At 42.5% G+C, this 17,391-nt stretch overlaps 2 protein-coding genes and 1 non-coding gene across 5 annotated transcripts; 1 reads left to right on the plus strand and 2 right to left on the minus strand.

Moving 5' to 3' along the window:
- Window positions 1-2,570: 2,570 nt before the first annotated feature.
- On the minus strand, window positions 2,571-10,892 carry LOC121552291 (pre-mRNA-splicing regulator WTAP). 3 transcript variants are annotated; one of them, XM_041865088.2, is made up of 8 exons: window positions 10,349-10,892; window positions 9,380-9,417; window positions 9,223-9,278; window positions 9,066-9,124; window positions 8,665-8,792; window positions 7,110-7,288; window positions 4,219-4,373; window positions 2,571-3,789 (listed from the first exon to the last, which is right to left on the minus strand). In XM_041865088.2, the coding sequence occupies exons 2-8, from the start codon at window positions 9,407-9,409 to the stop codon at window positions 3,137-3,139; spliced, it is 1,260 nt and encodes a 419-aa protein (XP_041721022.1). In that variant the 5' UTR covers window positions 9,410-9,417; window positions 10,349-10,892; the 3' UTR covers window positions 2,571-3,136. The 3 variants fall into 3 exon arrangements, with proteins under 3 accessions (XP_041721022.1, XP_041721021.1, XP_041721025.1); XM_041865087.2 differs by having other exon boundaries at window positions 10,204-10,892; XM_041865091.2 differs by having other exon boundaries at window positions 10,177-10,892.
- Window positions 3,981-4,115, minus strand: LOC121553102. The gene has a single exon (XR_005997472.1). It is a non-coding gene; the product is annotated as a small nucleolar RNA SNORA22 (small nucleolar RNA).
- A 307-nt stretch (window positions 10,893-11,199) lies between the features above and the next one.
- On the plus strand, window positions 11,200-15,819 carry sod2 (superoxide dismutase 2, mitochondrial). The gene is made up of 5 exons (XM_041865093.1): window positions 11,200-11,301; window positions 12,236-12,438; window positions 12,766-12,882; window positions 13,117-13,296; window positions 15,447-15,819. Exons 1-5 carry the CDS (start codon window positions 11,273-11,275, stop codon window positions 15,590-15,592), a joined length of 675 nt encoding a protein of 224 aa, XP_041721027.1. The 5' UTR covers window positions 11,200-11,272; the 3' UTR covers window positions 15,593-15,819.
- The last annotated feature ends 1,572 nt before the right edge of the window (window positions 15,820-17,391 follow it).

Below are 17,391 nucleotides of genomic sequence, written 5' to 3' on the forward strand. Positions count from 1 at the left end.
TAGTTCACTGCATAATCAAACAGTCCCTAGTAGCCCACGCTAGTGTTTTGAGGGTGGACTGAATGTATTATTTGGAATTAATAGATAGGCTTTACACACAACAAATGTCTATCCAAGCTGGGAGAAAGCGCAAGGACAGCTCACGTAGGTTCAGGTAGCCTAATACAGGTCAGCTGTATATATATATATATATACAAAATCAATTGGTAGCTGTTATTCTGTTCTATCTCAAATGTATTTGACAACCTGCAATGTTTCAATTTCCAACTTTAATTACTGAAAAAGTAATTACATTATGCCACCAGCCAGCAGTCGTAAAATGGCATTGCGACACCATGTATATCTTTGTGAAATGTTAGGCTTAACCTGAGAAATAGGCCTACCAATAAAGATTTATCCATTAGCTAACTCAAAGCTATGCCTTGGCAACGTAGAAAGCCTAACATGTATAGTCATGTTGCAATTTCAGAACCATGAACAGCGATCGGTAGTCTACTTTGTTAGTGGCTTTCTGGCTGACACATTCGAACGCCGACCTTGCGGGGCCTGTAATGCCAAATAATGTCCCCCAGCCAAAAAGTGTTGTCGCCGTCGTCGTCTGCAATTCATACACCGGCTTGTCTGGCTGGCATGTTTTTATTTTAAGGTGCCCTTCCCTTATCTACACTGAAATTTCATTAGTGCTCTATTATGATTCATTTTCTTCTATCTCGAATAGCTCATTAGTACACCCTTGTGGTTGAATATACAGTGCATTCGGAAAGTATTCAGACCCCTTCACTTTTTGCACGTTATGTTACATCCTTATTCTAAAATGGATTAAATCCCCCCATAAATCTACACACAATACCCCATAATGACAACGCAAACACAGGTTTTTAGACATAAAATAAAAATAAATGAAATATCACATTTACACAAGTGTTCAGACCCTTTACTCAGTACTTTGTTGAAGCACCTTTGGCAGCATTACAGCCTTGCGTCTTCTTGGGTATGACGCTACAAGCTTGGCACACCTGTATTTGGGGAGTTTCTCTCATTCTTCTCTGCAGATCCTCTCAAGCTCTGTCAGGTTGGATGGGGCGCATCGCTGCACAGCGATTTTCAGGTCTCTCCAGAGATGTTCGATGGGGTTCAAATCCGGGCTCTGGCTGGGCCACTCAAGGACATTCAGAGACTTGTCCTAAAGCCACTCCTGCGTTGTCTTGGCTGTGTGCTTAGGGTCATTGTCCTGTTGGAAGGTGAACCTTTGGCCCAGTCTGAGGTCCTAGGCGCTCTGGAGCAGGTTGTCATCAAGGATCTCTCTGTACTTTGCGCCGTTCATCTTTCCCTCGATCCTGACTAGTTTCCCAGTCCCTGCCGCTGAAAAACATCCCCACAGCATGATGCTGCCACCACCATGCTTCACCGTAGGGATGGTATTGGCCAGGTGATGAGCGGTAGCTGGTTTCCTCCAGACGTGACGCTTGGCATTCAGGCCAAAGAGTTCAATCTTGGTTTCATCAGACCACAGAATCTTGTTTCTCATAATAATAATATAATAATAATAATAATATGCCATTTAGCAGACGCTTTTATCCAAAGCGACTTACAGTCATGTGTGCATAAGTTTTTACGTATGGGTGGTCCCGGGGATCGAACCCACTACCCTGGCGTTACAAGCGCCATGCTCTACCAATTGAGCTACAGAGGTGTGAGAGTCCTTTAGGTGCCTTTTGGCAAACTCCAAGCGGGCTGTCATGTGCCTTTTACTGAGGAGTGGCTTCCGTCTGGCCACTCTACCATAAATACCTGATTGGTGGAGTGCTGCAGAGATGGTTGTCTTTCTGGAAGGTTCTCCCATCTCCACAGAGGAACTCTGGAGCTCTGTCAGAGTGACCATCGGGTTCTTGGTCACCTCCCTGACTAAGGCCCTTCTCCCCCGATTGCTCAGTTTGGCCGGGCGGGCAGCAATAGCAGGTTCGAAACTTCTTTAAGAATGATGGCGGCCACTGTGTTCTTGGGGACATTTTTTGGTACCCTTCCCCAGATCTGTGCCTTGACACAATCCTGTCTCGGCGCTCTGGGGACAATTCCTTTGACCTCATGGCTTGGTTTTTGCTCTGACGTACAGTGTCAACTGTGGGACCTTATATAGACAGGTGTGTGCCTTTACAAATCAGGTCCAATCAATTGCATTTACCACAGGTGGACTCCAATCAAGTTGTAAAAACATCAAGGATGATCAATGGAAACAGGTTGCACCTGAGCTCAATTTCGAGTCTCACAGCAAAGGGTCTGAATACGCTTTTCTTTTTAATATATACATTTGCTAAAACATTCTAAAACCTGTTTTCACTTCGTCATTATGGGGTATTGTGTGTAGATTGAGATTTTTTATTTATTTAATTCATTTTAGAATAAGGCTGTATTGTAACAAAATGTGGAAAAAGTGAAAGGTCAGAATACTTTGAAGGCACTAATAAACAAACGTGATAATCTACTTCATTAGAATATAGTAAATATATTTAAATTTAATTTGAGAAAGGCTTTACATTTGTTCAGAGGGAGAAGAAAAATCCAAGTCACAGTCATATTAAAAGTCTTTATTGATATTTGGTCAGTACATGAAAAGGATGGAAGTCAGAATAATGAATTCAACAAGGTACATCGCGTAGAAACCACACACATTGTCAAACAGAAACATATTATTTTGCCAAGGATAAAAAAAATAAAAGTCAACATCTAAAAGATAACATCCTTCAACATTGCAAAGCTACTAAAGTGAACTGTGGTTTATTGACTTTTATTGAGCATGACTACAACACCAGATGCTTGATAATTTGAGTTTGTCAAGAGTTCAAACAAGAATGTTATGGATCCACATGTTCAAATAACCAAAAGACCAAAGAAAAAAAGATCTAGCTTGAATCATACAAAACTCAATTCATATCTACATACATTAATTAATTTCACGTAATGTTCCTGTTTAGCAACAAAATTATTTTCTTTATCTTGTGGAAGAGGTATCACGATAGGCAAAGGAGAGAGGAGAAAAAGTTCTGGACAGCAGTACTGTGTTACCAACTATGTGTTTGTTTTTGTTTGTGTCTCGTATAAAAAGAAAAAGACAAATGACGTGTTATTATAAAGTACATTACAAAACTGTGCCACCGCTCGCGCTCAGGCCGTTCTGAGCCTGCCGCGACCCCGCAGTCCTGTTGCCCTTGATGACAGGGGCAGCCTTGTCCTCATGGGGGTCGGTGTTGGAGTCTGTGTCGTTCGAGTGCTGCGTCAGGGACGTCTCGCTGCCCGTTGGGGAGTCCACGCTCTCATACCCTGCGCTCAGCTGGCTCCCGAACCCCCCTGCTCCTGCGCCCCCTGCACCGCCACCAGTCTGGCCCCCCGCCGCCTCCTCTGAGTGGTTGGAGAGTTTCGTCTCGCCTTCGCCGGGGCTGGAGACCATGGAGGACGGGGGAAAGTCTTCCTCTGCGCTGCTGACCTCGCGGTACAGGCTGGGGGTGGCCGCCGCACTCCTCTGGGAGGACGAGCTGCCGTTGCTTGGTCCGTTGGAGACCCTTCCGCAGTCTTTCCCTGCCTGGGCGGAGGAGGGGGTGGAGGGCTGCTCGGGCTGGCTGGGGGGCTCGTTGGAGGGTGAAGTCCTGCTGGGCCCTGCCCCAGAAGAGGCAGCCTGAGCTGGGTTCTGGGAGAGCTGCTGACGAGTCTCCCTGAGCTGCTGCTGGAGGACCAGGATGGTGCTCTGCATGCCCTCCACTTCCTCATCCAGCTGGATGATGAAATCGTTCAACTCTGGGAGGGACAAAAACAGACAAAGCCACCGGTCAGAATACAGGGATAATGAACGCAGTCAGGTTCAAGAAAAAGAGAGACCGCCCCAGGTAAATTAAGGCAAACATTTATTATTTTTTTCAGCCAGCAGGAAAATACACTGAATATTAGAAATATGTCTAACTAATGCCTTAGCAAAAGCTCCTGCATCTGAATGTACAGGTCTGCTGAATACATGCGGAGGAGAATATAGCTCCTCCAATGCAGAGGTTACAGACCACACTTTACTGTAGCACAGATTAATAACCAGGGGCGCTACAAAGCACACATGGGTCTTCGCTGTGCTGAAATGTAACATTTAAAGCGTAATTTATTTTATGGAAAAACATGAATGCTGATACTATTTGAACCCAGGTCTGAGTAGATGGAGGTGAGCTGTTGTGTTCTCACCGTCCTGGCTGCTCTTGAGCTCCTCGCTGTACTTCTTCTGCAGGGCCAGCTCTGCCTCCAGCTGGGCGATACGTCCCTGGGACAGCTGCCTCCCCAGCTCCTGGTTCTCCTGGATCAGCATCCGGCACTTGGCCATTAGCTTCTTCCCCGTCTGGCTGCAAGGGAGACAGGCCTCACATCACACAATGAACCAGAGGCACAGCCAAATGCCACCCACAGGCAAGGACAGCCCAATCAGTCCCGTGACCTAACCAGGTGGTCACTATGGTGGTGTTCCAGGTTATAATTTATGCAGTCACGCTCTGTAGATTATCAGATCATCTCACATTGCTTGGAGAGGTGTTTAACCTTGCAGGTACCACATTGAGATCTTCTGATATGTGCAGCACGACAGCAAAAAAAAAAAGGGACCTGTAACACCACCGTCCACACCCATCCACGAACACTATGAATCTGGTCCATCCAGACAGCAAGTTTCCATTTTCCAAAGTAGTACAGTTGTAGATAAATACCGGAGACAGTTTGGCCTAGGCAAAGGATACCAGCAACAATAGCATAGACGCACATTCCGATAAAACAGCAACAATCTTATGCAGCAGCAGTACCTTTACTTTGAGTACCCCTATGCACATTTTACTACTACAAGTGGGCCTACACAGCTCAACAGGATAAGGACCAAGTTAAAGTATCCAATTTCAGCAACCATACTTTTGGTTTCTACACACCCAATTGTACTTCAACAGCAAATCACACCTAAAAAATCTTAGTCTGTCACAACCGACCAGCTTCTACAGGCGTGAGTATTATTACTCAGTCAGCACCTTGGACAAGGTCACCTGAGGTAATAATGCACTAACCACAACAAAACATCCTTCTCTGCTGACTCTTTTAAAACAAGGAAAACGCATGCTTAAATTGCATTGACATTCCAGAGGAACCATGGCAGCCAGGGAAATCTCAACTTCAGAATAGTCACCACTTCCCTTGAAACCTAGGAACACTGCATGTCACAACAGACTACAGATGCTTCCTAAAAACACAGCAGCTTGGACGGACACTGGTTCCAGAAGCATTTGTGAAAACCATCCTATTGAGAATGAACTGTGAGAGTCAACCGATGAGATTTGACCTTTGATTACATTTCGTAATACTTGGCAACAATGCATGTCTGACAAGGATGTTTCATTCAGCTTTACCACATCGAAACAAGTATTTTGACCATCAATAAAATGACGTTAGCCAAGTATTAGAAAAATAAAACACCAGACACTCTTAGGAGAAACTGGATGAGCAGCTGATAGTGGATTTTAAATCTAAAGGATTAGAACACACAATCTTGTTACTTTGGTTGCTACCTGAAAAGGTCAAGGGCTATCAACTATTTTTGCTTGCCATCAGCAATGTAAAATGTTGCTTCTTTTAAGAAAACTACTTCCAATGGATCATACCCATCATTGCTTTAGCAGACAACACCTCAGAACCGGAGTCTTGTGGTGAGTACAGCATAATAGTAATTTTACGGGTTGTTCCCACCACGAGTGTTGTAACTATATTGATGGCCAGATATCCAAGGCTGGATATAGGCTGTTTACCTAGTTGCGTTGTTTAAATTGAAAATCAATCAATGATTTGCATATTTCTCATAAATTACTATGCCCATAAATAGTCCAATTAATTTCATCCGTTAAAATGTAAACTGGAATTGACCCCCCAACAAAAAAAGGTTTAAGGTTGCTGGGGTGGGGTGTGAGGTCAACAACATGAATACACAAAGAACAATATCATATTGCACTGAATAAATACATTCTCATGAAGTTGTAACATTACTTGTTTCACACATTTGTAGTCATTATGAGAAAATAAAACTCAAGCACCAACTGCAGTGTGTACGTTTTACAAATAATAATTTGGAAACATCAACCATCAAAATAATGTAGCCTACCAGATGTTCTTTTTTTCAAGATCATCAAATCGAACAGAGCAAATGTCTCTGTTGACACACTGCAGTGCAAGAGTATTTCAGAGAACCAAAAAGAGGAAAGTAAATGAAACAGCAACATAAGAGGCAACTCACAAAATAAAACATGTAAATACACTCAATCCGTATGTGGGCCCATGCGCAAAGACACAGGCGATCGGACCCTCGCTCACTCACGCCTCAACTTCTGGACTGAGGGTCTGGCTCCTCCCCCAGAGTCTTAAACATTCTACTGGCTCCTCCCTCCAAAGTCTTACAGCTTATCCTAGAACCTTTCCCACAGTATTTTCATTGTATTCTACAATCTGTCCGAGAGTCTTAGAGTCTCAGGAGCACTAGCGGGTATGGGTGTGGTGTTTTCCACTGTTAAATGTCTTTAGCTAGCGGGGCATTGTCTTTAAATGTTCAATTGGTGATTTAGGCTAGGGGTGCTCTCCCTGCTCCGGCAGTTTGCCCAAGACTGCCTCAATCTCCACCATAACCCCCCCCACCCCCATTTAATAAGGCAACTGTCTGGCTTGGGCTGAGAGAGGAGGGAGGGGGGGCATATCCGTGTCGGACGTGACCACCTCTTCAGGAACAGTCCCGACTCCTTCAGGGCCCCTGGACGGTGAGGGGGGATGAGAGAGCTGAAACACAAGTGTCACCTGACCATACTGTTTTTTTCATTCAGTTTAGATTATGTGATATGTAGCTGGGGGACAGTACAAGAGCACACAAAACATGGATGGCAGTTTGTTTTTTTGTGTTTGGGTTTTTGGTAAAGTCTGAGTCTTGTGGTGAGTACAGTATTTCTCAGCCATCCCCCCCACCATGATTTCTGCATGCCTGCAGTGGGGGTGGGGGGTGTGAGGATGTCTTGACTTTTTTTGGGGGGGGTGGGAGGAGGGGGAGTTATTTTGATTGTCTTTACCTATCTGGTGTAAATTTCCAGGCACTCAGTTCATTTTGGGCCTGCTCCAGTTTGTCTTTAGTCTGTTCCAGTTCACCCTTCATTTTGAGGAAAAATAAGTTGATGGCCGGGTCTACCATGGACGACCGCAGTTGGGCGGCACTGGGTTGTTGGACTTGCTTGAGGTACTGGATCTGGGTCTGCAGGTTGAAAGAGACAAGTGTCAATAAATGCACAAGCACATAAACTCAACTTAGAAAATCCCTCCTTAGGCTTCTGAAAGTTAACAATAAAAATACATTGACTTGACTTAATTTACACAAGAGGCAATGGATGTGGCTAATAACAGAACTATAAAATCACAGTCACCATTACTGTAGCTGAACACAAAGTCATGCTTACACATTCATTTAACTTTGTAAATCATTATTGAAAATAAGTTATTGCCTTCAAAAGACACATTCTTGTTCAACTACAGAGTCCAAGTGTGGGACTGGACTCATGTTATACACCATAACTCAGGGTAACATTTTATGCACCCAACTATCCGAGTCAGTTTGATTGACCTCAGTTGCCCGACAGAATGAATGGCATTTGCTGTTGGGTGAGCCAATATGCTGTCATTCAGAAAGTGAGAGCTCTGACAAGCAAGGCTTCATATTGTCCATATACTGAATTTCTACCTGAGACTTACCCAGCACCAGTGTGTCGCCAGTAGTGAAGGGGAGGTGGATCGATAGTTACATATTAGGGATATCATTTTTAAAAAACGATATATTGTATCGGTTTGACAATATCGCAATACTATTTTGCGCTTCTTGGCTATACCTGCACTAAAACTACAGTTCCTTCATAGCTTGTTCTCCATCATCTTTTTAAATAGGCAGCCAATGTGTTTTCAGCACTTTTATTTCCATGACTGATCAAAACTCTTGTCTCTCTGCAGCAGACATATGGTGATCAATATGTTTTGAACATCGAATCGCAATAAAAATCAGAGTATGGAATTGCAATACAAATCGTATCCGCACCTAAGTATCGTGATAATATTGTATCGTGAGGTCCCTGGCAATTCCCAGCCCTAGTCACCAGTGTTTATGTTAATGTGAGCTCTAGTGTTATTTTGTTTCCATCAGGAGTGTGACACTAAAGACTTGGGGTGAGCAGGGAGGAGTAAACTATTGACGAACCATCGATAAGGTGGAAACTATGCTGTACTGTACCCCCCTTTCCCAGCACAGCTTGGGAATAGGATTTAGACTAAGTTCAATATCTACACTTGTATCCAGAATGTTGAGGTCTACCGCGTGACTAACATTTTGTTACTAAAATAAAAGGTGCATGAATAAGACACAATGAACCTGTTTGCGAATCTATTTTTATGCCAGAATTGTGACGCCTTGCAACATCAGAGCGATTACCATTGAAGACAAAATGTATGTAATGGTTAGATGTGCCATTGAAAACCAAACGAGAAAATGTCAATAGTTCCTCTTTAAAGCTAAAACTAGGCCTACATATCCCCCAGTCCCCTCATTTAGAAAAACAGCAGGAAGTATTGCAGTGGGATACGTACTGTACACTCTTGCATTTCCTGCTCCTTGGTGGCGAGCCGCATGACCAGGATGTTCTCCCTGCGTGACGCCTCCTGCTGCTGCTGCTTCAGCTTCTCCTCAGACTCCTTCAACCCAGTCACATCGTTCGCTGAGACGGTGAGTGGAGAAAAACAACGCACAGTTAACCTCACTATCATGTGTCAACTGAAAAGTCATCAACACCTAAACGAAAATAAAAACTTCAAAAGGTGTTGAGTGTGAGTATTTGTACTTCTAAAATTTGAAACTGATACCCAAAGTCTACCACTAGAAACATAGGATAATCCTTCCCTATCAACAGCTGACACTCTTCACTCTTATTCTACTGAATGATGACTTGGTAAAATGTTGGGAGTAGGCCTACATTGTGTGGAGCACTTACAATTCAGATCAGCATATTTTGCCTCCAGGATCTGGACGTAGGCTTCATGTTGGTTCCACCTAAAGGACCAATAATAAACGTGAACACACTTGTTCTCACATCCAAACAGAAACAATCATCCCACCCTCTTCCATCTACCGTAGTGTTATCTATTTACCTCACACACAGTTCCTCTCGGGTCAGGGTCTTCATGTCAGATTCACTGAGGCGAACCTGAATGAAGAAAATGGGAAAGAGTCAGAAAGTAAAAGGCTTTAGCTACATAAAACTATCAATACTGGAATCTTGGTATACAAATAGAGGCGCGCTCTCACCTTCTTTGGAAGAGGTTCCTCATTTGTCATTCTGAGCTCTGAAAGGGAAGTAAAAGAAGTACCAATTAATTGAGTGGAAGTTTCAAGAGCAAGCCGTTCAATAATGATACTTGAGCTGCTACAGCACATCAGGCAAATATTCTAAAAGTGACTTTTCGTAGCAGGGTTGGAGCATTGAGGTATAAAAGAACGGTTAGGAGAAAATGTTCGCTAACCATGACCTTAAGCTAGTTTTAACCTACTGCGAAAAACTCACGTCCGGTCGTAGCTGTATTGAAGTGGCGTGTTTTTAGGGAATCTCTAAAAGGATTACGTTAACTAGCTAGCTAAATTGCTATTGTTACCACAATACACCTACTAGCTGCAGTTGCGAATAAGCTTGAAGTATTCAAATATTTCAATTTACATATGCCAGTCTGATCTATTTTCTTTGTTTGCTTTAGTTCCAACATTAGCTAGCTAGTGCTCATGCATCTCCATGTTAAGAGTGTTAGCTAGTTAAAACCAGACTATTACAACTCGTATTATTTAGGTTATAATCGATAAACGTGGTAGCAATACCATTAATATGTATGTTTCATTTTAAAGCATTTATTAGCAGGATAATACGCAATGGCCATCCAACTGTTACATTAGCTAGCATGTCTTGTCTCGACAAGAAAACAAAATAACTAACACTTCACATTGACCCACGTCAGACTTACGAGCTACTTTTGAATTCAGTCTAACGAAGTGTTACCTACTTTTAATTATGATTTCAAATGTCTACATGTGCATCGTCTTAAATGATGTTTTACCAAAGATGTGCTGCTAACGTTAGCTACCTTTCGGTTCTCGTGTTTTCTGCTTCTTGTTGTCACAAAATGGCGGAGAAGGAAGAGACTCCAGACTCTCCCCTTGCACAAATTAGCGTTCCTCTTCCTTTCGCGGACTCGTGTTTTCAAAAACCTGCCGCAAATGAACACTTACCGGACCCGTTTCCTTCAATATTCGAAACCAGTATGTGTTGAACGCCTTAGTACCAATATGCAACTTTACAATCCGATTTTAATAGTTTGTTAACTTAATTATTGTTATTCGAATTCGTCACCACAGAGATTCGGTGTCGCCGCCATCATCCGAGAGGCGATGGCAACCGCTGCTGCGCATCAAAGCTCTCTGCTTGCCACCCTATAGTGCTGAAGGGGCGGGCTGAGTTCACATGATGCTATCAGAAATGTTAGGCTAGCTAAGTTTGTCACTACAGAATCACATCATTTTAAATTACTATCCATCCAAACCATTTAGAGAAAACATGTTTTGAACTAGCCAGATAAATAGTTGTTCAACATCTTCAGAAAATGCCAAACAACGGGATGCACAACATGCATCGCTCTACTTTTTTTGCTGTATGTGCCTGTCATTAGTTGGCTAGCTGGAAAGTTAGATGTAGATGTGTTGAAGTGTCATCAGTTGAAAGCTGCCATTAAAGAAACATTAGACGATATTGTTTTAAAATGTCAACCAGTCATTGCCACAAGAGTTCACCTGTCAAGTTCGCTAAAAATGAGAAATGCAGCTTGGGTAAAAAAAAGTCAAGGCCATCCGGAAGCAAAATGGGATGGTGGAACTGATATGGAACGGGGGTGAAGGTGTTCTAACTGTCCAAATGTTTTTATTTTGCCCAACGTAGCTAATCCCTTTTGCCCTAAACGTTATTGTAATTATACAGCACACATATGTTTTGCCTTGTATACGGGTTGTAGTGAAATGTGCGTGCATAAGTAAATACGTCTCTGACGCCACACCCACGTACTGATAATGGTATCTTCTAACAGTGATGTTGAATTTCAAGGGCAGTTCTACTTCTATTCTGAACGGTGAGCTGCGCATACGGTGTGAAGAAATATAAGCATGCTAAGCAGAGTGGGTCAATTGCGCAGGTAAAACCACAAAATGCAATGAAGTTATCCATTCGGTAACAAGCCAGTACAAAGCTATGATTTATACACGAAGAAGGGCGATAACATAGAGAGATGTTGCTATTGTTACGTTTACTGTTGTTAGCTTCACGTGAGGATTGCTAGTTATAGATGTCTAGCTAGTTTGTGTTTAGTAACGTTTAGTTACCTTTAATAGCTAGCTAGTACTAGTAGCTAGCTAGATCGTAACGTTAGCTACTCCCATATAACGATAATGTAGTGAGTGGCATTACCCAGCTTGTTACTGGCAATTCAGAAATTACTGACAGTAAAAATCTATTAGTTTAACAAGCCGTTTCTACAAGTTGATAAGCAGAAATTTGCTTATATGTGCGTTTGGCTGGCTAACAAGTATGTTTTATACTTGTAAAAGTTGTCTATTAGCGATACCCTGGCATTATTTTGACACCTGTGTTTGCCTTGTTTTGTAATAGACAGCATCATGAGGCAGGCCTTGCCCCCTTGGCTTGACAACTGAACACTCAGCTCAGGCCGCAACAGAAAACTTCTGAACTTCATAACATAGCTAACGTTCTTTTTATCTCAGCTGCCAGGACTAGAGTAAATTTCTATCTATTCTCAACACAAGTAGCTTGTTAATCTTAGACAAATGTAGCTAAGTTGTGAATGATACAGTAGACCCCCAGAAATTCAGGTCAATTGTGCAAGACTCTGAATCAGAGATAATTTGACCCTGTGTGAACTCCCTTCCCAACTAATCCAACCTCTTCTCAGGCTGTCAGCTGGGGCCATGAGCTGCTTCTAAATTGAAGCTGGCATGCAGCAACCATTACTTGATGAGCTGGAAACAGTTTTACTGCTTATGCTTGATAACATTTCCCATGGATGGGAATGACTGATGACATTGACATATCACTATTTCCTGGGGTTTTAGGTGTGCTGCCACCCTGAGCCCAGCACTGGGCACGGTGGCAGCCAGACAGAAGCACTCGCTCCCTGACCTGACCTATGACTATGGAGCACTGGAGCCCCACATCAACGCAGAGATCATGCAGCTCCACCACAGCAAGCACCACGCCACCTACGTTAACAACCTCAACGTCACAGAGGAAAAGTACCAGGAGGCACTGGCCAAGGGTGAGAGGAAAGCCTGCTGCTTAGGCCTTAGTGATTTACAAAAAGTGGTGATATTATGACAGACTGTTATCTCAGACAGATTCACAATAATGGCAGAGACCTAGAGGACCACCATGTGTTTCTTGTCACTGTCTTAATGTCCCAGCCTAGGAGTGCCTTGGAGTCTGTATTACATCCCATTCTTGGCTGGTTAAGGGATTGTATAGTTCCTGGATGAGGTTCCTTTTTGAACATTTAATTGAGTCATAAATGCATACCTGTCCAGTATTTACACTTGTAGTATGTAGCCAATCCCTTACCTGCATGTGTACCTGTGATGCATTTCAGGAGATGTGACAGCACAGGTTTCTCTCCAGCCTGCCTTGAGGTTTAATGGAGGAGGCCACATCAACCACACCATCTTCTGGACAAACCTCTCCCCAAACGGGGGTGGAGAACCACAGGGTGAGTAGCCACGGACACCAGGCATCTCTCACGTTGTTCGAAAGCCTCAATCATTTGGAACTATCACAGGTTTATATAATTTGTGGGAAAGTAGCAACGATAGCCTATATGTTCCACTTGCATTTTCATTTCACTCTTTCCTGAATTTGCTAAATTGTTCATATGTGCAACCCATTGGAAACTTGAATGTAATTCATCAGTCTGACCATTCTTTGTTTGTCCATCCTGTCACAGGTGAGTTGGCAGCAGCCATCAAGCGTGACTTTGGCTCCTTCCAGGCATTGAAAGACAAGATGTCTGCCGCCACTGTGGCGGTCCAGGGCTCAGGCTGGGGCTGGCTGGGCTTCGACAAGGAAAGCGGGAAGCTCCGTATCACAGCCTGCCCTAATCAAGACCCACTGCAGGGAACCACAGGTCAGTGGCTACTGGCTAGGTCCCAGTACTGTAATTTGTTATCTTGTCAATGTCTGCCTGGGGCCCAAACAAGGGTACAGTGCCAGTGAATGACATACAGTGCCTTCAAAAAGTATTCACACCCCTTGACTTTTTCCACATTTTGTTGTGTTAAGGCCTGATTTTTTAAAACAAATTAATACAAAATTAAAAGCTGAAATGTCATGAGTCAATAAGTATTCAGCCCCTTTGTTATGGCAAGCCTAAATAAGTTGAGGAGTAAAAATGTACTTAACAAGTCACATAATAAGTAGCTTGGACTCTGTGTGCAGTAATAGTGTTTACATGATTCTGAAATGACTACCTTATCTCTGTACCCCACACATACAATTATCTGTAAGGTCCCTCAGTCGAGCAGTGAATTTTAAACACAGATTCAACCACAAAGACCAGGGAGGTTTTCCAATGCCTCGCAAAGAAGGACACCTATTGGTAGATGAATTTAAAAAAAAATAAAAAGCAGACATTGAATATCTCTTTGAGCATGGTGAAGTTATTAATTACACTTTGGATGGTGTATCAATACACCCAGTCAAATCAAATCAAATGTTATTTGTCACATGCGCTGAATACAACAGGTATTCACCTTACCGTGAAATGCTTACTTACAAGCCCTTAACCAACAATGCATTTCAATAAATATTTACTAAATGAACTAAAGTTAAAAAAAAATATATATATATATATATATATATCAAAATTTAACTACAACGATACAGCTGTCCTTCCTAACTCAGTTGTCGGAGAGGAAGGAAACCGCTCAGGGATTTCACCAAGAGGCCAATCATGACTTTAAAACAGTTACAGAGTTGAATGGCTGTGATAGGAGAACTGAGGATGGATCAACAACATTGTAGTTACTTCACAATACTAACCTAATTGACAGAGTCAAAAGAAGGAAGCCTGTACAAGCTCCCTCACGACGCCAGGACAGCGGAGTCACTCACCACCTTCCGGAGACATTTGAAACCCCACCTCTTTAAGGAATACCTGGGATAGGATAAAGTAATCCTTCTACCCCCCCCCCCCCAAAAAAAATTGTAAAGTGGTTATCCCACTGGCTATAGGGTGAATGCACCAATTTGTGAGTCGCTCTGGATAAGAGCGTCTGCTAAATGACGTAAATGTGCCCTTGAGCAAGGCACTTAACCCTAATTGCTCCTGTAAGTCGCTCTGGATAAGAGCGTCTGCTAAATGACTAAAATGTAAAATGTAAATGTACAGAATAAAAAATATTCCAAAACATGCATCCTGTTTGCAACAAGGCACTAAGGCAACAGTGCAAAGAATGTAGCAAAGCAATTCATTTTTTGTCCTGAATACAAAGTGTTATGTTTGGGCCAAATCCAATACAACACATTACTGAGTACCATACTCCATATTTTCAAGCATAGTGGTGGCTGCATCATGTTATGGGTATGCTTGTAATTGTTAAAGACTGGGGACTTTCAGGATAAAAAATAAATGGAATACAGCTATAAGCACAGACAAAATCCTAGAGGAAAACCTGGTTCAGTCTGTTTTCTACCAGACACTGGGAAATGAATTCACCTTTCAGCAGGAATATAACCTAAAACACAAGGCCACATCTACACTGGAGTTGCTTACCAAAAATATGGTGAAAGTTCCTGAGTGGCTGAGTTACAGTTGTGACTTAAATCTACTTTAAAATCAATGGCAAGACCTGAAAATGGTTGTGTAGCGATGATCAATTTGACAGAGCTTGAAGATTTAAAAAAAAAATAGAATAATGGGCAAATGTTGCACAATCCAGGTGTGGAAAGCTCTTAGAGACTTACCCAGAAAGACACAGCTGTAATCGCTGCCAAAGGTGCTTCTACAAAGTATTGACTCAGGGGTGTGAATACTTATTTAAATTAGATATTTATCTTTTTCATTTTCAACATAGGCATGATTTCCCTTTGTTATTATGGGGTGTGTGTGTGTGGATAGGTGAGAATAAAAATCAATTTAATCAATTTTGAATTCCGGTTGTAACACAACAAAATATGGAAAAAGTCAAGGGCTATGAATACTTTCTGAAGGCACTGTATGCCCAGTTATGTTACTGTTGAATTATGTTACTTAATTATTTTGTATTTTTCCCCCAGGTCTGGTCCCCCTGCTTGGTATTGATGTGTGGGAGCACGCCTACTATCTCCAGTACAAGAATGTCCGACCAGACTACGTCAAAGCCATCTGGAATGTCATCAACTGGGAGAACGTGAGCGAGCGCCTCCAGGCCGCCAAAAAGTAGACTATTCCCCCTCAGAACACACACACATGCTCTTCCTTCCTGCCCCAAACCTTACCCCTGCAGACCTTACTCCCTTAAGAGCGCACAAAATACCCTCATAACCCAAATTAAGATGGCTGCCGTAAACTGTACCATGTAGGTTTCTAGAGAGAATATTCAGTCTGTAAAGCTGTTTGTTTGTCTGAAATATACAGTGGATATTAAAAGTCTACACACCCCTGTTAAAATGCCAGGTTTTTGTGATGTAAAAGAATGAGACAAAGATAAGTCATGTCAGAACTTTTTCCACTGTTAATGTGACCTATAATGTGAACAATTCAATTGAAAAACAAACAAATCTTTGAGGGGGAAAAATGAAAAATAAAAACCTTACAATAACCTGGTTGCATAAGTGTGCACACCCTCTTATAACTGGGGATGTGGCTGTGTTCAGAATGAACCAATCACATTCAAACTCATGTTAAATAGAAGTCATTACACCTGCCATCATTTAAAGTGACTGATTAATCACAAATAAAGTTAAGCTGTTCTAGTAGGATTTTCCTGACATTTTCTTAGTTGCATCTCAGAGCAAAAGCCATGGTCCGCAGAGAGCTTCCAAGGCATCAGAGGGATCTCATTGTTGAAAGATATCAGTCAGGAGAAGGGTACAAAATAATTTCCAAAGCATTACATATACCATGGAACACAGTGAAGACAGTCATCATCAAGTGGAGAAAATATGGCACAACAGAGACATTACCAAGAACTGGACGTCCCTCCAAAATGTATGAAAAGACGAGAAGAAGCCTGGTCAGGGAGGCTTCCAAGAGGCCTACAGCAACATTAAATGAACTGCAGGAATTTCTGGCAAGTACTGGCTGTGTGCTACATGTGACAACAATCTCCCGTATTCTTCATATGAATGGGGTAGGGTGGCAAGCGGAAGCCTTTTCTTACAAAGAAAAACATCCAAGCCCGGCTGAAGTTTGCAAAAACAAACAAAGTCCCCCAAAAGCACGTGGGAAAATGTGTTATGGTCTGATGAAACCAAGGTTGAACTTTTTGGCCATAATTCCTAAAGGTATGTTTGGCGCAAAAACAACACTGCACATCACCCAAAGAACACCATACCCACAGTGAAGCATGGAGGTGGCAGCATCATGCTTTGGGGCTGTTTTTCTTCAGCTGGAACCGGGGTCTTAATCAGGGTGGAGGGAATTATGAACAGTTCCAAATACTAGGCAATTTTGGCACACAACCTTCAGGCGTCCGTTAGAAAGCTGAAGAGGAAGTTCACCTTTAAGCACGACAACGACCCAAAGCACACATCCAAATCCACAAAAGCATGGCTTCACCAGAAGAAGATTAACGTTTTGGAATGGCCCAGCCAGAGCTCAGACCTGAATCCAATTGAACATCTCTGGGGTGATCTAAAGAGGGCTGTGCACAGGAGATGTCCTCGCAATCTGACAGATTTGGAGCGCTTTTGCAAAGAAGAGTGGGCAAATATTGCCACGTCAAGATGTGCCATGCTAATAGATTACTACCCCAGAATACTGAGTGCTGTAATAAAATAAGGGTGTGCACACTTATGCAACCAGGTTATTGAGTTTTCTATTTTTTATTTTTCCCCCTCAAAGATTTTAGTTTGTTTGTCAATTGAATTGTTCACGTTATAGGTCACATTAAAGGTGGAAAAAGTTCTGACATGATTTATCTTTGTCTCATTCTTTTACATCACAAAAACCTGGCATTTTAACAGGGGTGTGTAGACTTTTTATATCCACTGTAGCTAGGTTTCCATCCAATTGTCGACA

Source organism: Coregonus clupeaformis, chromosome 36 (assembly GCF_020615455.1).
Source record: "Coregonus clupeaformis isolate EN_2021a chromosome 36, ASM2061545v1, whole genome shotgun sequence".
Taxonomy (NCBI): Eukaryota; Metazoa; Chordata; class Actinopteri; order Salmoniformes; family Salmonidae; genus Coregonus; species Coregonus clupeaformis.

Bases quoted from the DNA above. Each gene is read 5' to 3' on its own strand.
- LOC121552291 (XM_041865088.2), bottom strand. From the start codon at position 9,409: ATGACAAATGAGGAACCTCTTCCAAAGAAG. The intron at 7,289-8,664 runs GTACGTATCCCA...TTCAACCTGCAG, and splicing joins AGGAAATGCAAGAGTGTACA to ACCCAGATCCAGTACCTCAA. The intron at 3,790-4,218 runs GTGAGAACACAA...TGTCCCTCCCAG, and splicing joins GCTCAAGAGCAGCCAGGACG to AGTTGAACGATTTCATCATC.
- sod2 (XM_041865093.1), top strand. From the start codon at position 11,273: ATGCTAAGCAGAGTGGGTCAATTGCGCAG. The intron at 11,302-12,235 runs GTAAAACCACAA...CTGGGGTTTTAG, and splicing joins AGAGTGGGTCAATTGCGCAG to GTGTGCTGCCACCCTGAGCC. The intron at 13,297-15,446 runs GTCAGTGGCTAC...TTTTTCCCCCAG, and splicing joins CCCACTGCAGGGAACCACAG to GTCTGGTCCCCCTGCTTGGT.